Source organism: Trichoplusia ni, chromosome 12 (assembly GCF_003590095.1).
Source record: "Trichoplusia ni isolate ovarian cell line Hi5 chromosome 12, tn1, whole genome shotgun sequence".
Lineage (NCBI taxonomy): Eukaryota > Metazoa > Arthropoda > Insecta > Lepidoptera > Noctuidae > Trichoplusia > Trichoplusia ni.
This window is the reverse complement of record NC_039489.1, coordinates 9,192,066-9,217,208: the sequence shown is the minus strand read 5'-3', so window position 1 is coordinate 9,217,208 and position 25,143 is coordinate 9,192,066. Positions and strand designations below refer to the sequence as shown.

The 25,143-nt window shown below is 37.4% G+C and overlaps 1 protein-coding gene across 13 annotated transcripts in view; it reads right to left on the bottom strand.

Annotated features, from left to right (window-relative positions):
- Nucleotides 1-25,143, bottom strand: part of LOC113499691 (microtubule-associated protein Jupiter) — a 120,434-nt gene that overhangs the window by 2,210 nt on the left and 93,081 nt on the right. For 5 of the 13 annotated variants that reach the window (XM_026880250.1, XM_026880245.1, XM_026880252.1 and 2 more), the window contains 3 exons: nucleotides 2,834-2,999; nucleotides 1,848-2,016; nucleotides 605-697 (listed from right to left, as the gene is read on the bottom strand). In XM_026880250.1, the coding sequence (XP_026736051.1) occupies nucleotides 605-697; nucleotides 1,848-2,016; nucleotides 2,834-2,999 (428 nt within the window). The remainder of the gene's footprint in view (nucleotides 1-604; nucleotides 698-1,847; nucleotides 2,017-2,833; nucleotides 3,000-25,143) is intronic. The other 8 variants (XM_026880248.1, XM_026880255.1, XM_026880246.1 and 5 more) reach the window with 7 other exon arrangements.

Sequence of the window (25,143 nt, the reverse complement as noted above, 5' to 3'; positions counted from 1 at the left end):
CGGAGGTCCGCTGCATGCCGATTGCGATCAAAAAGGTATCCGGGGACGTGTTTGTGGAATATGGGAGGGAAGCCGGTCAGAGTGTGAGGACCAGGGACTAGGGAAGTCGCCAGTGGAGTGATGTCGGGGATGGGCCCGTCGCGTTCGTATTTGAACAGCGTTGGCGGCGGGTCCACATGAGCTACCAAGAATGGATCGATTGGACCCCCAAGTGCGGGAATAGGATCATATTTGTAATCTGGTTTTGGTCTCTCACCGAGAGCTGAATTCATGCCAACGAAAGCATAAGGCTGTAAAGGGTGGTACGGAATCCTAGGTTCCTTTGGTTCTAAATAGTGCTGAGCAGGGAATGGTGGCCAATGACGGTTGAGAACTAGCTGAGGCGACAAGGAGTCTGGGTCTATTATAGGATGGGTCATTTCAGGATCGTCGGTTTCCAAACCAAGAAGAGTGTAGGGTGTTATTCTGGTGGTAAGGCTGGGTTTCATGGTGGACTCTACGTAATAGTTAGCTGGTTTTGGGGGCCAATCTCTGGTGATGTATCTGTGTGTGGGCTGTGGGTGTAGGAGCTGGGTGTAGGGATCGTCAGGGTCGGGGTCGGCACCTCGCAGGCTGGCGGCGGGGTGGCGGCGGCGCGGCGGGGGCACGGCCACGCCATCGCCTGTCACAGGATTCCTCTTCGGTGGAGTGTACGAAGCTGACCATTTACAGAATAATTGGTTTTCATTCGGATCTACTACACTAGCGGCCTAACTTAAATTTTGACTTTATATTCAAAAATTGTCTAGACAGCGATCCCGTTTATTGTAACGCTTATCTTATACTTAACAATTAATGTTACGCGTGCCTTTAAATACTATTCAGTCGTTAACAATGTTAAATAACATAATCATATCATCATCATCTCTTGAGTATTAAAGGTTGTTTATGATTATTGTGTAAACATGCTCCATTCTAAGCCAAGCACGACTCGTTCATAAAACTGTGTTATTTCTTGTATCATGATTATTACAATGAAAGTTACATTTTTAATTTTAGACGTTATTCGTGAGTAGATAAGTAAGTGAGAGAAGAAAGTCAGAGCGTTTCTGTATATATTATATATGAGTACAAGTAGTATAAGCGTTTCCTTCCTAGCGTGCACGAGTGCCAAGTATTTGGAATAGATCACGGATCCGAGCGTCTCGATCGCATTCAGAATTGCTGAAAAAATCTACCAAGAGTATTTCTGCAATATCTGTAAACGGTCTTGCATACCTGCTACGTGGAATGGATAGCTTTACATACTGAACATTTCTTTTAATAAAGACTCTTGCACGAAACATTATTTCTGATGACTTTCCGGTCCGATTGAATCAGATATCTCTATGCAATTATTTTTAATAGATGTGCATAGAGATATAAAAGCATAAGTCAATTAACGACCGTGAAATTTATCGACTTTAGTAATTAAAATTAAAAAAGAAACTGTTCTTTGAAAATAATACAGATTTCTCATTTACAGTTTTACCACAAAGCATTATATCCAATCAACTATTAATCATGTCAAAATGTTGGATCGACATTAGCCTTATTTGAATAGTTTAATTTGTAATTTTTCGCTTCGTGTCCTTAACTTATGGCATGACTGTGACCAAAAACGATTGGAAGTCATTTCTATTCCACCACCACCAACCTCACAATTTCAAATACTGACAGAAATTAAATTTGGTTTCCACAGAATGTGTTCAAGAGACTAATTATAACTATATTCCATCCCAGTATGGTATGTATCAGCTCGTAGCCGTGACGTATTCCGTGAGCGTAGCTAGCCGTGCTCTGTCGTGCCTACAACGGGATCGACTCACAGTGTCCGCCGAGGTCCGTCTCACCTCGGCTGGGGGTCGAGGACGCGCTGCCGTTGGCCGGCTTCGACGGCGAGTGCGTGGGGCTTGAGCCGTTCATGTCCGAGTCGCCGAATTGAATGTGGCTGCGAATTGTATCAGTCACCATCGGCGAGACCGGGTTGTTCACAGCCTGGAACGTGATAAAAGCTTATTTTAGTTACATTGCTATCAATAAATGATTAGCTAATATTACCTTAAACTAATTAGTAAATAATAACAAACTAACAGAGAAACAAACTAATACTGGATGTAACATCGAAACACACAAAAAATTGTACTCTCCAAAGTGCTCCGGATATTGAAATGTCATCCATCACTATCTGTAAACGGAAGACTATGTTTACCCACCTGTTCAGAAGAGGCGTGTCCCATATTACAGACCTCTCCTGATGCGGCTACCGTCCACCGCATGTTAAATCTCCGCGACAGCACTTTGGAATCGATTTAGTTTTACCGTTTAAAGTAATTGCTGCGTGATTAGACCACCCCGTCATTCACCGTGGGTGTCGTAACAAGCGACTAACGTTTATAGGGCACTTGCATGTACCTGTTACTGGTAATGATTAGTTGATAAACGATGAGATTCGACCAGGAAACCAACTACTTGTGGGATGACAAGACTTGAGGACTTGCACCGTGTGAAAAAATCTTCAGGGAAAAGTTTTAGTGTCTAAATTTTTGCCATCAGAACAAGCAAGAGCTCCTATCAATTCATACTCTAAAACTACTTACCGCATCACTACCAAGTCTAATATGCACACAAAGACCAAAATACTTCAATAATCTTACCAGTATCAGCTTATTTTGGGTCGTTGAAAGTGTTCCGAATATTCGTGAACTCGGTGTGATGTTTCAACTGATCGTCAAGTGTCGATTCCTAACTTGACTTCTGTCGGTTTGGGTAAATGTATAGTATAAGTATATGAAAGTAAAACCTGGTTGCGTACTTGTGTTTGACGCACCTGTCCGAAGAGCCTAGAGTGCGTATCGCGGGGGCGTGTCGGCGTGTCGCGTACTACGCGGGGTCTGGCGGCACCATTCTTCACTGGGCTGCCGTCAGTCTGATCCGCGTTGAAGATCTCAGCAATGCAGCTCTTGGGCGCGTTTGGCACCCTGTTGAATAAAGAAAAAAAATCGTTAGTATGGAGTTTGAATAATGAGTTCTGCTTTAACTCTACGAATTAACTCAATATTTTTTTAGAGCCTTTCTATACTTTTGGCATTAGTATATTTATGGTGTTCAAGTTTAAGATTTGAGTTCAGCATTCCACGAATCAATCTCGACAATATAAATCACTTTAAATCAGTATTATTAATATTAATATAATCGACATATTCAATTCCATAATGAAATCCACTTGTAAGGAAATGTTTTAAAAATAGATTCATTCATGCGTGTCCACAATGTCCACCCTTCATACAAAAAACCATTTGATAAATTAATGGAAATTCGATACACGTCAGCATTAACATTTAATACTTAATACCGACGTTGCAACTGAACACGGATGGACATCACTACCTGTGTCCGAGGGGGACCACTTCCGGCCCCTACCGGGGAAGTCCGGTGAAGTCCAGGGGAGAGGGAACCCTTCCATTTCCTCATCAAAACTTAATATGACCACCGAATGGGGTTGAATCGGAACATGCATGCATTTACTTTGAAATGGTAATTATTATGATTGCTTTTAGAAACATTGTAATAATGTTAAGGTCTATTTCCAATATCCCAAATATGAAAACTGACAATTTCTTTGAAATGCTCTATATTGCATTTTCCTTATTTCGTGAATATCGTAAACGCATAATTCTGCGATAATTTCGGTACTAAACAGACTCTTCACCCAAAAATATCAGAAAAAAAATCAAAGTACGAGCAAAAGAGCAAATAAAAAAGCTGTTCCATAAAAAAGGAATAAATTAACTCATAAATCATAACTATGCCCGTAAAACTCTGAAACGGCAGCAAAAAGTATTTTATTAGCTAACGTAGTCGTTAAGAATTCGGCAGTGAAACGTAATACTTGTTTATTTGAAATTTGATTTTCGTTTCACTAAAATATTACCAAGTCAATTGGCTTTATCAAACAACATTACATACACGTTATTTTTATTAATGATCATTACAGATACATTGAAGCTTATATACAATTTGGTCAGGAAGAAGGGGAAAAATATCATTAAATCTGAATTAAACCTGGGCATTTTGTGTTTAATATCCGCAAACGCTTTCAACCTATTTACAAAAGAGGTTACGATCAAAGAAAGCATCATTAACTCAGCCTCAAAAGACGCAGAACAATCGGTCATAAAGCAAATCGCTAAACAGCGCCTGTCTTCACCCAACTCCGTATTTCACTTCATCAAAAGCCATTACATTTCAAAAAGCAAAATTGTTGGAAAATATTCAATTACACGGAGTCCGCGTGAACCCGGGCTGGCTCTGTCATAACAGTTTAACTTGGCTGGCAAATCGGCGTAGTTAATGCAACAAGATGGTCAGATAACGCTCGGCTTCGCAGAGCAAATACTTGGTTTTATGAGGTGGATGTTATCATAGCTAGCGATCTCGGTAGCATCGAGTGCAAGCCACCAAAGACGACTGCGGCTTTATGAGCGAGAGCGTCGCTGTGGTTGGTCGTGTAAACGATGCTTTTTCCTTTTTTAGGAATGAAGTTGTACGATTTCTTAGTCAAGGTCTTTTAATCACCTGTGTCATGTAATACAGCAGTTACATTTGTAGTGAGCTTGAGTCATAGCATATGGACCGAAATGTCAATGTTAAATACATTTTAAAATGTTTAAGAAATCTGAAAATATGATAACAATATCCTAGAAATGAATAGGATATTACACCTACAAAGCAAAAAGGAAAGTTTCACGAGGAGGAAAATGAAAAACGTCATCCGAGCGCCGAGCGCTGCCTCGGGCAAAGCTGTACAGACAATAAACCCCCTAACTGGATCATTACGTTGGCTCTTAAAAGCAGTGGAACAGTATCGACATTATACAAATAGTACAATCAGCGAAGATAAATGAACCGATAGCTCGGCTCGCTGTGTCCGGTCACACTTCCTCGACTTAACAATGATGTGCTATCTCCCGGGAGTGAGTGAGCGCTGAGATGCAAACTGCGGCGATAGTGCCGCCACCGCTACAGTTACACTGGCTGACCTGTATTGGCCTTTCTCTCAAGGAGCAAAAACTACTGTTGTTTGCTGTGCTCCTGGTACTTCGCTGGTTTCTTCCACAAATAAAAGCTAATAAATAGCTTTTGAAGAAACTTTATTTACTACATTGGTTAGCTCATAAAACGTACGTGCTTCTTATGTGTGCACTAGAGATACTACTACTATTGAGTAGAATGCAAACGAATAGGGTCAGTCATAATAATAGAATTGACGGACATAAAAGGAAAAGTAATAAATGACAAACGATAATCTAAAAACAATCGTACAATTGTTTAAACTAACTTAAACATAACAGAAGCACATTGTGCAACAAAAGTAGACCAAAATAAAAGACAAAGAGACCACGCACTCACCAAATACTCTAACGATGACGTCACGTTAAAACCCTAACAAAACAATGGTTTCTTCGTGATGAGCGTGAAAAAACAAGAGGAGAGTCACGCCCTACATAGCTTTCCCATTATAGTAAATATGGGGCGACCAGCCGATGAGACATTAACGTGGGACATAAAGTCCACAGGCGTGAGGCCAATAAACCAGAATGCTAAACAGAGTACAGTGGCCTCAAGATTTATTCTATCCTAAACAAAGAGTGCTTGCAACAATGTTGCACAGGGATACGAGTAACTAATGAAGTATCAAGTTGCTGGTATAAACTCTATCTTGGTAGAAACTCGTAGATTGGAAGACGTTCGTTTCTTTAATATTACGCTCAAGTAATCGTTTGTGGAAGAAACCAGAAAAGTACCAGAAGCGCGGCAAAGAAAAGTGTATGAGTTTCTTTTTGTTTCCACTTAATTTTCGCACATAATTCCTTGTATCCCGGGTAACCTGTGGTCTAATTCGCCAAGCTTAGTCAGCTTTTATTGAGTAAGAGCAAAAAAGTGTCTATTATACTGTTTCATTTAAATGCATGAGACGGTAAGATGTCAAGATCTATGTAAATGCCGATAAAATATTCTAAATGTCTCGACTGCAAACAGAATCTAAAATGTCTGTGTGATCTTCATGTAAAATAGACGCGTGCATTTAAGATGTCACTTAACAGTTAAGACTACGCTTTGTCGTATTTAGAAATTGACATATGTTATGCGGGATTATGATGTCCGTTTTATATTATATGCGCCAGTGAAGACACATCTCTAGCTTATTGCAATTCATGCGATTCTCTTTTGCTGCCAACGCCTACGACTGTTCTGAATATTACTGCGTATCCTGAATGCGTACAATATGGGCAACAAATGCGATGCGATCTTTATGTAGCAACACCTTTATGCTATCTCGTGTATTAGAGGCTTGCTTTGGCCTGCGGGGCGACGGATGGCGCGCGCGTGCGGCCTGCAGGCGCCGCAGTGAATTGCGTAAATTACTCGTCATCACCAGCCGCCCCAGCCAAGCAATCTACTCCACGCCCCCTCGGCCGAAGGGTAACAGATTCTCATTGAATTGTATGTATCTACACTTATAGATCTAAACCTGTGTACAGCACGCACAAAAAATAGACGACCATAAATAACAGTCGTACAGACTGTAATACACGTAAACATATGTTTGTAATTATAAATATTTAAACAAAACCTAGCATCTCTGCACGCCTATAATTAACCACGGGGAAGAAAGTGCGTGAGAGTAAATTGTTTAATTGTGATATACATGGCGGGCGCTCGGCTGCGCTTACCGCCACACGCAACGAAAAGAAACATGGCGCCTGACAGGGTACAGTTACTAAAATAAACAGCTGTCAAAGGGACTGATGGTGAAAACAGTCACCGGAAGATAATAATAAATTCCATAAAGCAAAAAAGAAATGTTTAGACAACGAAGCTCCCTTTGTTGGAGTTATGGTTTGAGTGCTCGCCTTTGAACTCACGTCACAAATAATCACAACGTTACACAGGACTAAGTTAAATAAGTGTAGCATAGGCGTTGTTGGTAAGGTGCATTAAACACGACGCACATTCAAAGTTAATAAGATCGTGCGGAATATTGGCAATTATTACTGTACTCGTGTAATAACTGACGTGGATGTGAGATGGAGTGATAACGTCGCTGGTAACGCCGCACCGAGGCGGGGTGCTGGCTGTGTTAGATATCACAAGTAGTTGGCCGGGTAATGGGTTTACGCCTCTGCATCGCGGGTTTTGCTCCACAAACGCCACGAGTAATGAGACCAAGTTAATGATATCTGCGGTAATGAGAGACCGCGTAACTTTATCATACGCGGAACGACAGGAGAAACCGCTCTTCGTTTTCAAATGAAAGGCAATACATTACGTTGTTACAGAGACCAACGATTGTGCACTTTCTCGACAATTTAAATTTAATGGGAATCATTGACAAACTATTATTTACACCTTGTTCTTTCGTAATTAGCGTCTGCATACTATAATATAACTGACACAATTTAAAAAATTTGGTATGTTTACAAGCGCTATTAAAATAATAACTATATTTAATTCGAGAGTAAAATCAATAGTTGCCGCGGGCGCCCTTTAAACTGTGTAACTATTAGCTCGTGAATAAAAAATAAAGCAATTTGCATGGTTGATTTGTGGCTCGAAACGCGGTCAGATAAACCTCAGTCTAGGCTGGCACATATTGATTTTCTGTGTCGGCGCATGTTTTACGGGAACGCGGCTCGTAGTCTGTGACAACGGCAGATAGTGGTCGTAAGAACAGTTGAATGTATCGAGTGTGTTAACTCGGATTTACGGCTACTCTTTATCAGCACAGTACGACACTGGTACATGCTGGGATATGTGCGTTTCTCGGTAACTACGATAGTTTGAATACTGTCGACGAGTTCCATGTACTATAAGTCGTAAAGAATTAAATTAATATATAATATTAAATGAGATTTATAGCAATAAAGTTTATTGCCGTCTGTAAAATATGAGTTTCAGTGTATCTAGTCGAGTCTTCCGCGAATAACGGTTATAAACATCGTTATTAAGTTTTAATACTGTTATTCAATCTTGAGATTCGATATGTCTGACCAATATCCCCAATCATCCAATTAAGTGGAGTTTTAAGACGTGTATCGATAACAAGCTGTTGGCGATAACAATGGACTTTAGTAGGAGGTAGTGACAAGGCTAGTGCTCAATGTAAGTGCCTATCACCTCCCACGGGATTGTCGGGCTTGACGTTGTTATTCCCTATAGCCATTCGGATATTTAAAGCCTAGTTATCTGAGCGGAGCTTTCATATTTTATAAACCGAACCCGCTCAATGGCTTTGCACATCATTTGAATTTAAAGCCTTTGTTTGACTCGCTGAATGTTAACTGACGTTTGTATAATGTTAATTTTAATACGATAGTCTTTTTAACATCAATTCAGTTTGCTCAATTTCAACGGCAAGACAAAAGTTACAAAAGAATTACGTGCAAGGAAGGAACTTAAATTAAACCAGTACAAAGGTTAAGTTCATGCGAGGAAACTTTCCCTTGGAAGCAAATGAATTGGAATTTAATTATAAACTTCTCGGTAAGTGTATCGCGGTTCCTGCGACTGTCAAGCATGTACCTATGGTCGTGCCCGCTTCAATCGTCGCCTTGCTATAATCTGTTCACGCGTTGTGAACCAGCTGTGTTGCATTTCCAATTTCTCCAATTAGTTACATATTTGAATGTTTATTTTGTACATTTCCTACTAGGTCAACAAACTTACAGCCAATTTCTATATTCTATCTATTTTAAAACGTATTCGCTACAAAAATGAACAACCTTTATAAAAGATTTGAAGTACCTATACTGACGGTTCGCAGAAATGTAGAAATCTTTATACAACCGTACAGGTAATGATAAATGAGAATTTTATAATTGGTTGGCATCCAACCATCCTATCCTTTCGATTGTTAGAGATGGCTACTTAACGCGCCAACCGGTGTCGGAGAAAAAAAAAGCTAAATTGGATGAAATTACACATTCTCTGTTGCGAGGCTCAAATTACTTGGTACCTTCTTTCACCTACGATTTCATTTCATATGTCTATTGTATATTACAACTATAATGATACAGTCACAATCTCACACTTGCCTTTGATATTAGGAGGTGATTGTATTTTCCGGGCCGTATTTATAAGTTTGTAAATCAATGGTCATTAAATAGTAGTTTCGTGACAGTAATAAATCTAAGTCAGTTCTTATTTCGGACGGATCATTATTAAGCATTATTTTAAGTCGGAATGTTATTGTTCGTTCGTAGCTTCTCACTTTCTAATATGATAGTACTCTACTGGGATTATCTCAGACAATATTTTTTAGATTTAATGAAAGGTTTTTTTGCGCGTTGCCCTACTAACCTAATTCTAAAGAGTTTTTATTTTGCAAATTCATTTATCATGCTTTCTATTGGTTGGCATGATGTATGGAAAAAGAAATACAAACAAAGGCACTTAAAGACACGAATGGTACTCGGAAAGCTCTTCAGATTTTTTTTCTGTCATTTGAAGTATACTCCCAAGAAGCAGCCATGACGCGACGTTACTGGCCAAAAAGACAAATTCATACCAAGCACTGCCAACAAAGTTTTATGTCTTCTTATTTCATATTTAGCGTTATCCAAGGTCAATGAAACAAAGGCTGCTCTCGTTAATTTCAAGTGCACACGCACTCAGGTAAAAACCTCGTGTGCAGCTAACCAGATGTTGACTACCGACGAACTCTTTGTTCCGACATGTTCCTGCATTTTTCTTATTTTGCACCTGCGAATTGCCTAGCAAGGGAAGCCTACATTTACTGTTACATCAGCAAAAATAACTCTAGTACGTACGAAATAAGAACTACATTTGTTTAACTTCAAATGCTTCTTGATGTTTCGCGGTTATTATTTGAACACACGTATATTTATGTTCAGTTTTCGTGTACAAACGCTTTTGTTTGTAATATCATGCATTTGTTAATTAAAAACGGTGCCTAAAGAGCAGATACTAAAATAAATACAAAAGTTGAATCAACAAGATTACATGACTCCGATTGAGAAGACATATTTACATATAATAGAAATTATAATATCAGATGTTGGTTATTGATAATTTAGTTAGATAAAGTGAAATACTTTAACATATTTAGTGGGAACGGCCGCGCTTCTCGAAAGTGATATTCATCTGATCGACCCCTTGTTGATATGCCTTGAAGATATACGGATAAGGGCAGGATTTGTGTGGACCGAGTCTGGGTATTAAACCTTCATGTATAAAACCTAGTTTGATAACGACACATGGCTGAGAAGAGGTTTATTTTCGTAGAAGTTATCACAAAGGTTTCAGTTATTTTTAGTCTTAGATGATGCTATATCCAAGCAGAATAAAATAAGTGGTATTGATGAAATATAGCAGCAAGAGCATAAATGCTCGCTTTATAGTGGCACTTAACAGCATAAGCATATAATTTGACGAGCATAACCAAACAAGCACGTCTTTGTATAAACAACATTAGCGAACGGTGCAACCAAATTACGCATCTCAAAATCAGGTTAATGCCCAGGAAACAAAATACAACAACCGCTTAACAATGTAACTGGGTTAGAGTGTTAGACAAATAATCAGGATATCCATGCAGGAGGATGCAATTAGGAAGATACGCGGAGATTAGATTAGTACGAGATCTTCCGACATTCATGCTTCGAGTGTACTTGACAACAGCGTCATTTGACAGGGCTCCAATTCTGCTATTTACAATGGCCGATGAATGACTGGATATTGCATTAAATTGACACTATTTGTATTATATTGTAAGCATTATTCTAACACAATTATTGAAAATCCAGTACGGAGTGGAACACTTACAATCAATAGATTAATTTCCAATTATTGTGTTTGCAAATTAAGACAATAGAAATAGTTTCAAATTTAATCCCATTGCCATTCATTCATCGGCTATTGTTATTAGCAGAATCGGGGCCCAGTGCCTTACTAATAGGTACACTTGGTTTCAACATCGTCATTTGTTTCTTAAGCCAATGGGTACTGCAATTTGCTGTAACGTTGTTCTACATCTGACAATTTGCTAGGATTCACACGATTGACATATTAGTATTTAAATAAAACATCTTCTGATTGATCAACAAGTTCTGATTGAATAGGGCTTGTAGCGTTTTGTTTTATGACCTGAATCTGGGTGGCGGTTAAGGTGATAACGTTTGCTAACAAGAGTATAATATATTCTTAAGGATACCATGAATCGTTCTGATTGAAATGAGCAGATGGTTTTAATCAAACTCCAATTTAAAAGAATAAATTCTTTACTTGTCTAGAATCATGTTTTTATAAGAACCTTATAAACATGTTTTATAAAATACTATTTAAAGTGAAACCAATTTCAGTGCAGCAAGAACCTGTAAAGTTTTCTCATATTTGAGAGCCAGACGTTGGAAGTAGGTACCGAGCAAAAGAGTTTCGTACGAGAAAAATACGCTTTATTTCTAAAGCAAAAATTCAAGGCATTTCGAAATATCTCTACTAATAGGACCTCTCGCGAGCCAGGCGAAGCATAGACGCTGAAGATTTTCATAAGATGACATATTTCCGCTGTAGAAATTTTCGTTTTAAATTGCGTTATGATTTCAAAACATTCCAGATTTTAAAAGCGTTTCGCGGAGAGACTTGAACACCGTGTACGCTTGAGAGAACCTCTTAATTAAAAACAAGTAGCTAGGTTTTAACCGAACAAATGAATGTTTTAATTCATATTTTTTTGTTGCATCTGTATAATATGGACCAGCAAAAACATGATACCTATACGAAAACATACATTTGTTGTATATTTTTACGTTCTAGATTAAAGAATTTTGTTGTCACGTTTCTAATTGAAACTTACGTTTCGACGATTGTCCATTTCAACCTCCCAATACCCACAAAATACACTATGAAAAAATCTAATGTTACTAAATATGTTATGAAGGGCAACCGTTCTCATTATCGATACACACACACATTTCTACAGTACTCAGGTCAATCACCTCTACCCCTGTCTAATTTCCACCCCTTTCTTTTGACGTCAGTTTTTTAAGGTTATGGCCATTGATTTCATATTCAGTAACGTTATTTCACTGCTATATTTAGTATTACAGTTTTTTTCATTATTTATTAACGACGGTCTCGTTAAAAACCTATAAAATCGACTAATTTATTTTTAGATAATTGATTAAGCACCAAACATTCGTCGATTTTTATCGCTTTTTAACTATGCAATTTAAAACTCTTAAAAAAAAGTTATCAGATGAAAGTAGATAGATTAAGAGTTTACTACTTTTTAATTACGCGCTTGTTAATTAATATGAACTTAAATACCGTAGAGTGCGATATTAAGACGGGTTACTCTTACCTATTAAAAAGTTTCACGGAAAATGTAATCAACAGACGTCACGTTCTACTTTTGCTTGATTTTCTCAAATATGATCTACCCTGGATGAATTTCTGTCGACTAGAATTATTGGTACAAGCGGAAGGATCACGACTTATATTAGTTCTTTTACAGATCCACGATTCCCTTGTCAGCGAGCGTTAAATTCAATCGACACATCTAGATCTAGATATAGTTCAGGCACGAAAACAGGTCATTGAACCCTTCGCTGCCGTCTGCTGGGCGTCTACAGCCCCACCTTCACTCTAAAACACATGAAATTTGACAGAACCCAAATGTATTACAACCATGGACGCTTTAATATGAGGCATTTGTTATAGGCTTGTAACTAAACAGGCAATGTATGAACGCGAATGCGGCATGTTGTTTTATTTGTTTGGAAGTCGTGGGCGGTGTTAATGGGTAACATTGAATGTTTATTGTGCAGTGTGTTCAATATTTATTAAGGCGATGCACGCGATTAAATCTCGTGCACATTAAGACAGGCGTTATAATCACTATTATGTATATGGGTTAATTAATATCTCGGTGCACAAGTTAGGTATCTTAAATGTACAATTTTATTAATATTTTGTTTGGTTACTGGATTGAAACGCGAGCTTTAATTTAATTTAATTATAATTAAGTCGTCAAATATAGTCGTAAAATTACCATATAAAGGAAATGAGGATTTGGATTTTTTTGGTTCAGTCTTTTATGACTTGAATAATAGCAATCAAAGCTTAAAAAAAGGATCAAATGTATGTACTCTAAACACAAGTTATTACTGCTGTGTCTTAAAGTCGTATATTTTTTATTCTGCACATATTACGCATTAAATTCGCAAAACCTACTTAATAGTTAGCTTCTTTTGTTAATGTAATACGCCGCAAAAGTGGCCATCCCAATTTACATCAAAGTTAAGAAAAAAACAAATGAATATTCAGTATTCAATTATTCAGAATGCTGGCCATCTATCGTCACGAATTAAAAAAAAAGTACAAAAATAGAGTCAACATGAAACTTAATTAAGGAAAACATTTATCAATTTAAGTTTTAATTAATCAATAAATTAGTTGATAATTAAAGATTTACGAACTTGTTTCTCATAATTGTACCGTTTTCTTTTACTTAGTACATAAATTGTAGGATCTGTGATAACATGACTTCCATATCTTTAATTTTTAATTTATTGTTTTAAAAAGTATTTGGTATTTTTTCTCTTTAGTTGTTTGACTACCTAGGACATATAAATATTAAAGCTGAGACCAAAATCAAAAAGATCAAATTTATATATAAAATACTAAATTAGATACGTATTGCGAACAGAGATGTTATTTTTAAATTCCATCTTGTACCGTAGAATGCAAAATCAATCATTGTCAATGTAAAACCAGGCCGCCCATTGTAATAGAAAGTGCGAGTTTTTCCAATGAAGTTAATCTTTTATTGAGTTAGAATTGGCACTGATTTGTAAGTGCCGTGACTCAGTCATATACATATCATACTGTAAGATGTTTAGTTAAATTTAGGCCAAGTGTACACCAAACACCACCTTGACAATATATGTTTGAGGAAATTGAAAAAGCTTAGCACAAAAAACAGCTTTAAGAATCCGATTATTTGACTTTTACTTAGTTGTTTTACCTAATTTATCTGAAAACCAGTCTCTTGTTCCAAGCCTTCATTCTGAAATCTAAATTATTTATGTGCGCACAGCGTCAAATTACGCAAAAAGAAATAAAAAGAAAAACCTTCTAAACATAAGAACGATAGTATTATAACTTGCATAAATCCACAAGACACATCCTACATGATATTAACCGTTACAGGAAGTGAATAAAATAAATATTTAAAACAAAAAGACAGGAACAATACTCCAGCAATAATATCTTAATGACAGCGATATCTCAATGAATACAAATGGAAACAAAAAGCGACCAATATCCTTTGGAAGATTAAACTTCCTTTAAGGTATTGCATCGTCATCCGCCGTGCCATAGACTGTTACATACGCAAAATGGATGTTCGCCATTAATAAAGATAGCTAAAGTATGGACTAGTCTTAGTAAGTTTAAGGTTAAACTAATACCATAACTTGTCAAGGACAGATCATTGGGGCTAGTATTCGGCAAAAATAATCGGTCGAGTGCGAGTCACATTTTGATCGAGGGTTTGGTAAAAAACGACTAAAGAAGTCCAATTTGCATCAAGAATTGAGCAGCCATCAAATGTACTGACTGTATCAACTGTTGCTTAACTTCGAATGTGAGACATTTTATGAGCTCAATACTCAATACTCAATGTTTTATTTGCAGTACAGCTACAACCTGGTGACTGACTGACGGACAGACGGCGAGGCAGCGGATCCTTCTAATATGTTTCCGCTTAGACAATTTGGAAAAGTAAGTAATTCAAATAAAATACATTTTATTGGTTTTGATTGTGTAATATCCCTCAGACCACGGATGTTATCTATAAGATTAGACCTCATCCGGGTAAGAGGGACAGGAAAAGGCACCGGCTTTGATGATCCTTGGTTTGACTTTCCCAAAGCGGAAGAAAAATACATGAGGATATTACGCAGAGCATAATAGCTGTTAATAGCGAATAGGCTGTTATGTGAATCGTCGGAAACTAACCGTAGAAGAAATCACAACCAAATGCATAATAGAATGAAAAATAGCGAGTGTTGAAGAGAGATGAAGCTCTCCGCCGTGTATTGCTGTCACGCTTCCACAACCATCATTGATAATATAAAGACGTGGTGGTATTTCCTTCTGAACTTTCACATACAACTTATAAGATAGGCGTAATTGCTAAGAAAAGGAGAGCTAAAGCCTAATCACTTATGCACTTAATAATTCGAGACGGTTAAGTGCCGATAGACCAACTATAGAATAACTATATAGTGAAAGGTTAATGGGGTGACCCCATCATCAGATATTAATGCAGAATTTAATAATATTTCATTATTATGTGATAATGAGTCAAATGACCCTTTTAGCTTTAGCCGTTCGATATCGGCGATGGTTTAGAAAGGATCTCTTTTTAATGTGCTTGAAGAATAGTATATTTCTGTCACGATATTATGTTCTTCCAGTTACCTTTTGTCTCTAGAATTGGATCTCAGCAAGAGCCTACTTTCTTTAAGTCGTTGTGTAGAGATTCTTCTTATAATATGGTTGATATGCAACCGTGTCAGTAGCCAGCCGTATAGATGTGTCGTGTCTGCTTCGACACAGCGAGTTCTGTAAGTTTACATAAGCTTCTTAGCTTTTTTCTCGGATAGATAACCAAATGGCTTTGGGTTGAGCGGAAGGGAGTGTTTAGGTATAAAGTTAAAGACTAAAACCCACCCCTGTCCCTTTGTGTAACATTGCCGCGGTAATCCTTTCGGACAACCCCGCTGGCCGGCAGGCATCAGCCCTAATACAGAATAAGCTTCTTAACTATAATGATACACTGTCATACTGCGTTGTTCCAAGCAAACATGTTCATAAATCGTGGAGACTACTCCAAATATATCTCAAAAGGTCAATAAAACTTCATTTCCTACAACATATGAGTATAAAGTATGTAACTAATCTACGTAAAAATATAATAATTGGGACATAAAATCTTTAATTAGTTTATCTTAATTTGGACACCCACGAAACTAAAGCAAGCATCATATGAAATAGATTTGATTATTTTTATTGCTTCTGAAGCCCTTATGTGAGAACATTAAAAAAATATTACAAAAACCTTCAATTTTATTACGAAAATAATTAGATGCTGTATTAAAACGAATATAGATTATAATAAAAACATTTTTAATGTAGGTATTATGAGATATTTTTAATTAAAATGGCGCTACCGTTTTTCTCCCATAAAAGCAAGTTTCGAAACAGCTGCGTTAGAAGAAGTAACGCTTGATAGTTATACCCACTGGCTACTCATATAGGTTATTTACTTCTAACACGTTTCACTTTACATATTATTATTTAAATCATGTGTCAAAGGTGAATCATAAGACTTGTGATGATACCAAAATGAAATAAGTATTGCAGAAAATATTTCACTTGATAATTACATTCCTCCTAAAAAATACTTAGATCCTCTTAAAAAACTGACTTCGAAAGTTAACAATCTACAAATTGGAGGTTAATAGAGTTGCCAGTGTTATCGAAACTGCGAACAGGGGAGTAGATTATAGTGTCATATTAAAAGACATTGTCGAGCGAATGAGCTCGGTTCGTACGCTGTCAGACATCAATCAATATTCCGCACTGGGGGCTGGCGACCTGCCAACCTTATCAGCTTAACTTGTGTTCTTATAGATAGCTTGCAGGCTTTGTAGAGTCGAATAAGGGTTGTTCAAATGGAACTGATAGAGTTTGCTGCGGACATAAGGTTGTGATTTAGAAGGAAAGTTGTTTTCGTGAATCGTCTTTAGGAGAAGTTATACGTACTTATGTTATAACATTGCTATCTGAAAAGAGATTTTATGTAAGTCTCTCGAAAACCAAAAAGCAATGGACACATCTATGTAGGCCTTTTTAAGAAGTTCACATTTCTCGCTAAAATATCTAAACCTCCTTAAGCACTAAACAGAAACCTATAAATCCACAAAGCTAAAGCCCGCAACGATAAATAAACGATTACGTGAAAAACATTCATTAATTCAATTCAACGTGTTCGCCGTACGAGTACAGCGCAAACATCAGAGGGCGAGCAATCACCCAGAATGCACGTATAAGGCAAGACGGCTCAATTGAACCGCTCACAATGTAGACTGGCCTAAAACCCAATGTAAATAACTTGTAATTACATTTATTGTCTTACGAATCGAATGTAACGATCGCGTGGGACGCCGCATAATCACGACGACGAGACGAGACGCCATCGGTCAATCGATTTTAATCGATTGTGCACTCGATTGTGACACTAATTGATATGGTTGTTTCATTAAACGTACTTAATTAATTCAAAGTGGCCTCTCGTGGTCGGACATCCGAAGATCGTAAAAAGTGACAAGCGATCGCGCGGTGTCAAAACGATATTTTAATAGAAAGGTGTCGTTGTTTGAACCCGTCTCGGTTAATTAGACGATATTTTATCAAACCGCTTCCGCTGACAATCCGCGACTCGTTTCTAGGTGCTGGAGAAATATACCGATCGAGATAGCCCGAGATTTATGATGTGGGGAACCGCACTGTTTGTACCTAACTCACTTGTGTTTAAAAGTAACAAAGAGTGATTGAACGGTGTGCTAGCTAATGAGCCTGAATATTATTTTACTAGCTAAGCCCTGCGGTTTCACCTGCGTTGTTACCGCTCCTATTGGTTTGTAGGTCATATACAATTATTTGGCAGCGTGATGGTGCTGATGGACAATACCAAAATAAATGTAATACTCTTGCAACTTATTGAGTAACTTCAGGTGAAAGCCAATTTCTTTTAATCCTTTTCATCACATCCACATCCGCTCGAAATGAACACCATTAAACCAAATAAAAGCTTGTAAAAACAAACATTAAACGAATCGGCGGATATACAATACCTCGCTAATGTCATCATAACACTTTAACAGTTATGATTTAAGATATCGACGCAAAATATGACATTAGCATAAATTATCGGCGATAAAAAATAATGATACGGCGTGAAACTCAAAAGCTTTCGGAAATAATTAAATCGATTAGTTTAAAACAAACATTCGATAATAAATCGTAGTTAAACTAAGCAATGTTGTTTTAACTCGATTAAATCGTAATCGAGTGGTTTATAGCGAGATCTTATCTTGCAACGAGATATCTAAATGAGTTGTGACGTTTATTTTGTATCGGAATATTAAGTCTAGTTTATCCATAACGAGAATTATCAATTCTGAAAGTATTCATGTTTTTATAATTACAAGTGTCACTTCGAATTTCACTTTTAATATGTCGTAAGGTTTTAAATTGGCGCGGCTTGTCAGATAGATTAAAAATTAACATTAGGTAATTAATAACGATAGTCGTCGCAAACTGATCTCATTATAATAAGTATTTAATTAATTTAACATTTTAATGTGACAAAACAAACAGGAAACGGATTTGCCTTTCGTTTGGATTAATTGTGTTATTTACACACAAATATTTTTATTGTACTGTGTAAGAATCCGTTTTCACTTTAGTCAGTGGGAGGGTTATTTATATATTTAATTAACTTAATGGTTTTTTGAGATCACCCAGAACGATTTCGTTAAGCTGACAACAAATTAAATGGAACTGAATTTAAATTTCATCTGCTCAAGACATTGGGTTGATGAATATGGAACAGTATTTCAGATTATAAAGGATTTCGAAACTAAAATTTGAACCTCCAAAGTAAAGATGAGATACCAAATCCATTGCTCATCATAATCATGCAACAAACTTCACTGACTCTGTTCTAGCGGGAGAAGCGGGACAGCACAATACACAGCATAGAGCGTCGTCTCTCTTGCACACCCGCAAAAATATTCCTTTAGGACGTACTAATCGGCCCTCGAGACTCGGTAATAAATTACAATATAAGGTGTGTGTCTGTCGGCAGTCGGCACGTCTGCCGGCAACCTTTACCCCGCCGTGATTAACATGTTGCGTTCTATCGGACGGAACGCCAAATTACTAACTACATAGCGCATGTGTAACTCGATGTCTACATTGGCTACGAAATAATGGTAAAGTTTGCAGTTCTAACGAACTCTTGCTTAAGGCAATACTAGTCTCGTATCCATGGACTTGACGGGGCGTAGCAGCAGAGTGAGATTTGAAAATAAATAATGTTGTGCATGTGAAAGCGATGTTACGTTAGTTTTGATAGCTTATTGCGAAATGGAGGTTGTTTATTGGTCTCTCCTTCATTTTGCGGATTCAAAATGGGGGAGCAATTATAAAATTCTGAACACGTATATTTTGAGAGTAAATTTTCATTTAGTATATTCAATTTTTTTTACGAAAATTCACCCGGAATGCACAGTCTTACAAGAAGCATTCGTAATGTGTTGGCAGTTATACCTTTATTGAAGTCTACTATTATTGAATATGATAGCTTTCGCCATCAAGTTCTAATTCAACCACAAACCTACTTCAACATTCAGCCGACGGACAACATCATGCGTAGAACCGCAATCTTGTACAAGTGTACAGTCAGCAACAAAAGCTTGTACAAAATCAGATTTATGAAACTGCCATAAATTTTCTTGAGTCTCTACATTAACGGAGTATAGCCATTTAAATAGAATCCCGATATAAAAGTTGTTTTGTTCAGTAACCAGAATACTCGCTTATTGTATTTTATTATGTTATTACAAATCTAACAGTGTTAAACATTTTTGTTGACTGTACTCAACGTGGGAACGTAGCACAGGATCTCTTGCAAATTGTGCGCTAACTGCGCTCGTAGCAATGAAAACGTATGCGCGTGCGCAGCTCTAGGCTGACCTATGACTGGTGACCGCAGAGTGAGCAGCGACCGTAGAAAGCCCGCGAACGTGCTCATGTTATTATTAAATGTTGCGAAATAGTGCATTCTGGTGATTAACTATTGAGGTTTTGGTGAATCGTGATTGTAATGGGTTTTAGCCTTTGTGTGGTGGGAAAACAGCTATTTGAATCGAAACAAGAATGTCAGAGTATATCATTACTTCTAACATTATATTATGAAAGCAAAAGTAGGCGTTATTTAAATCACTCATTTTGTTTGTACGCTCAATTCCGAAACAAACCTGACTGCTATTAAACTCTTTGACCTGACCTTTCAAAATGAACTAACCACGCAACAAATGAAATAAAAAAGCTTTATACAGACAACCCAATTTCCTTTGCTCACACATATCACAGCAGAATTTCACGAAAAAAATATAACAAACACGCGAAATATCACATTAATTTGAATGTTGACTCACTTTCGCATGTCACACTGGCATAATTCAAGGCACAAATACCGAGATTGACGGGTTTACGAGTGCCACCGCCAAATGACATGAACATGGCACGGTGCTTAATTCAGTTTCATGTGCCATTATGTGGTTTGCTATTTTAAATGGGAATACGAATAGAATATTATTGAGAATGTAGTTATAGTAGGAAGTCACAAAGGTTGTGGTAATTTATATTTCATTAATATTTGGAACTGAACAGAAGAAACTATTTCTAGATAGTAAGTAAATTGAATAAAATAATTCACCTTCGAAATTTCTGTGAAAGTTGTCAGTTAGCCTATTCGTTCACCCTTCATATTAACCTAAAATTTGGCCTTTCAAATTCATTAAACAATAAAAAAAAATCATCAACACGAATTACTGCACACTACAAACAACAACTAAAAACCCATAGCAAGCTATCGTTAAACGCCAATTAGTCACATCAATTGATTAATGATCATAATTTATAGGCATCGAAGAGCAATAACTTAACCCATTCGTGACTGGATGAGTTGGACCTTAGACCCGCTGCTATTTACGAGGTACAAGGGACCTACTACTGTGTTATCGCAAATTGAACGCCAACGACTAATTTACGATAGAGTAATCGCTGCGGGCACCCCGAGAATAGCATCGGATAGCCATAGGATACACATGTCCACTCCCACGGCCAGTCGATGCCTGATATAATGACACCACTCCAGATGTAACGCTTTCTACGTACCGAATTGATTTCTTATGTATATTGGAGGTGAGAATATGCGGTACATACCTGGAAAAGAGAAACACAGTTTATTAATATCACGCTTTTATAAAAAAAAAACTAACATAGAAGCTAAGAATCATATCGAAACCCTCCTTTTCTCTTTGCTGGAATTTTGCAACATAAACCCAAGTTTTCAGCAAAGCCTTTGCTTTAATATGCAGAATAATAAAGGTAAAACACTGTAAGCACTACTTTCACCTATTTGCATCCGAAAAAGCATTAACATAATATCACTGCAGCATCATATTTGCAAGTAAACTCGCATATATCCCATAAAGATAAATCCAAGACGTGTTCGCGACTACAATAAACTCATTATACATCGTTCTGGTCGGTCGGAGTCGGGTAATCGGTATGAGTAGCCGGTGAACATAAGAAACGGTACGGTACGGACGCGCTCTGATTGTCTCGCAACGGAACAAAAAAAAACGTGTTAAAACAATGACCAGGGGACTGAAGAAACAAACCGACAAAATGAATCGAATGATTCACTTGTAATTCGAGAATATTCTACTCAGAGACTAACTGGTTTTTAGATTTAATTTCCAGGAAGTTCATTAAGAAGTAGACGGTATCAATTTTGTAATTGTTATTGTTATTGTAACCAAAACAAAGTTTTCAGAAAATAAACTATCACGAAAAGCCTTGATAGTAAGAATGGTTTTAAGTGAGTCATGAAATGTAAATTAGTTGTAAAGCAATTTGTTAGTCCACAATCTACGAAATCTGGCTGAATCATTTTGACATCAAAATCCAAATCCACGTCCTCATTTACAATAGAGTACTACATTTGAGACGCACTTGCACAGCCAAGATTTGCGATAAGCAAATCACAGATCTCCCCCTATCGTGTATCGTAATGAAATGTCCGAATGCAATACAAAGCCCCCATTGTTTGGAAACGAGATGCCTTATTCAATCGTTTTGCATTTCGGAATCAGCAAAAAGCAGATCGAGTGCACCGGACCAGCGAATACACAGCTGTCGACAGATCGAACGGAACCGACGCAATCGAGACAACTCCATAATTACAACGCTCTTATTCTTTAACGGGAAAGTGTGAAACAATTAGTCGGCCCAATAAGCGTGACCGACGATTCAACACGGGTCCAGTTGCAACTAGTCGCTAAAAAATTTAAAACTGCAAATCCGGAGATGGAATATTTTTTATTTGCATTTTACAACGGTATATCGAAATTAAAACATTAGCGTCGCTGCTGACGGGGAAAATAAGGGGAAAAATATGCAGAGATTGAGGCGACACGCGACACACTGACGCGGTAGGTAGGCGGCTGTACATTGCCGGCAACACCAAAGGGATCCGTGTCGCGACTTCGCATAAATGTGTTGCTCGGTCGCGCGTGCTCGGAAGCGTCCAATTACGCCCTTATTCCGCCCTGGATGATCTTAGGGGCCATGTCATACTTGTGCTTATACGTTTACAAAGCAACAATGTAATCGCCTCGGGAGAAAGACGGCCGGGCAGCGCCTTTAACTGGCATCCTGTCCATTAACGCTGTATGAAATGCGCTATATTGAGACTCAATTTACGTATCGTTTTATCGCGGATATAACAGAGTTAACGACAGCAAATTCAGTTATGGTTTGTAAGATAAGATACGCTGGAATACATTTAAATAATTGATTTATCGATGAGCTTCATAATTTCCGTCTTTAGTACCATGTAGGTCAAGTTTTACAACATTGATTTACTTTTATTTTAGTTCTAGTAAGTACTAAAATAAAACGCACTTGTATATTCAAATGCGTGTGTCTACTTGTATTTTAACATACTTACAAACAAAACAATATGGCAAAAACTAAATCCGTTTAGTGACGTATAATCCTGGCTGTACCACTTTTTAGACCGTTTCGCGTCTGTTTAATCTCCCCGCGGACGAACGTAACGGGCTCGCAATCGCATGTGACATATCGTTTGCGCGGGCGACAATCTGCAATATGTCTGTGCCGTGACACCGTTCGCTTCACTCAAGTATTTACTGGAGAGGTCGGCTTGACGGATCACTTGGCAGACTCGAGACTATAAACTGACTACATGTTTAAGACCACGCGTCATCGTCGATACCACTTAAACCTCACTAAGGAGGTTGAAAACATTTTCAAATTTCGTTCTTTTTTTTTCAGGCAGTCATTTAGTATTCGAAAAAGTTTTATTACGTAACGATACTCTTTGAACACTCCAGTATGTAATCGAAACATTTGAATGAATATAGGATGTGCATAAATCGATCAATACCGATTGAAGTTTACATAAGTAACAATGTAACATGCCTGTCAAAGAGCATCATGTATTTGCCAAGTCAAGCAGAAACACACGATGCGGAAATACTAGTAGGTACTAACACTAATATGTCAATATCATTACGTAATGAACCGTAAACGTTTGATGTATGTCGCATTCATAATTCAAGAGAAAATCTTAGAACAAAATGTAAACATTTTTATAATAGTCTGTTGTATGTTTCTTAATACGCAAAATGAACGCGTCAGTTATTTTCAATATGAATCATTTGTTATACGGGAAACAGACAATATTAGCTTTGACTCGACTGACAACTGACAGCTGAGTATACTAAATATATTTTGGATATTCCAAGTTTCATTTTAGAATAAAATAGGGTTACCATATTCTAAAAGCAAAAATGTTTCAAAAGTTACGTAAAAAGTAAAACGAACGTTTGAAGTTCGATTGAGTGATCGCCACTTTTAAACCGTTTAGCATGAGAAGACTCAAGCGAGATAGACCGTCGCTCGTTTGGCAACCCTAATCCGGAACATGTTTTCACTCAATAAAGCCATCGTTTGAACAGTTGATAGGTTTACGAACGTATCAACCTCGGTATTTACTATAAATCGACCGGAACGAAACAACATTGTCTCAATCTTTCTTACAAAACAAAAAACATTTTTGGATCGGTTAAAATTTTTAAGAAACGATTTGTTTTACTTGTCTTGCTAGCTGAAAACCGTTCAGATTGTACTGGTTTGAAGCAAGTAATTATAGGTTATAACGTTAATAAAAATCATTTTTAAGAACTGTATACCCAAATATTGATCCTTGTTTAAACCTAATCGCTTCCTATCAATTTGACGACACAATCTCCGGATAAAACATGACATGCAAATCGCAAGTTTCGCAATAAACCTTATAATGAGGTTCAGTCCATAAAACTTCAAGGTTGTCACGTTTACGTTTTACTAATAAATTCAGTTACACAAGACGTTCACAGTGATCTCGTGACTCGATGCTCATGCAAAGGGTTTCGTGATTTTTTCCATTTCTCCGTCCGTGATCACCGGGCCAGGTACGGTGGCTTGACAACACGCGTTTTGTCGATAAGAGCGATATCAATTACCCTCCATGCTAACATCGCATTCTTAACGTTAGAATATATCGATCAAGGATTTCTACCCAATATTGTCACCTACATCACTAGCACTTGTCAAATGGACAATTTAAAAATGGAATAGTTGAGTTAATTCTCTACACCAGTTATCAAAAGAATGACTTCTTTTCTGAAAACATTAACCTTATATCTCTTAATTAGTTAGTTCCTTATAAACACAAATAAAATTTACTTTCAGGCACTCTTCAATAGGCATTGAAGTAAAAATAAAGAACCGTAGCAATCAATCTGACCAGATAATGTTACGTAACAATTCAACGTTAACAAGACGCTTTTTTCCGCCGACCACTCTCGATTTTCCAATAAATTTAGCATTTTTTGCGCGTTATACAACCTATTATTAACGTTTATGATAGAAAGTACATTGTCCAATGGTTCCGACACAGCGTAATAAGAAGAAACATCTGTTATGTCACGACGGCGCGCCGGCGGAGAACTCTCGTTAAATCGATCACGAAAATCAATTGTCAGCACTCGAACCGTGGAAAAAAAACTCATCGTGAATAGACGAATACATTAACGTTGGCTTCAATTAAAAATCGAAATCAATGCATTCGTAATTAAAACATCAAATTGATATAACTGCGCTATTGAC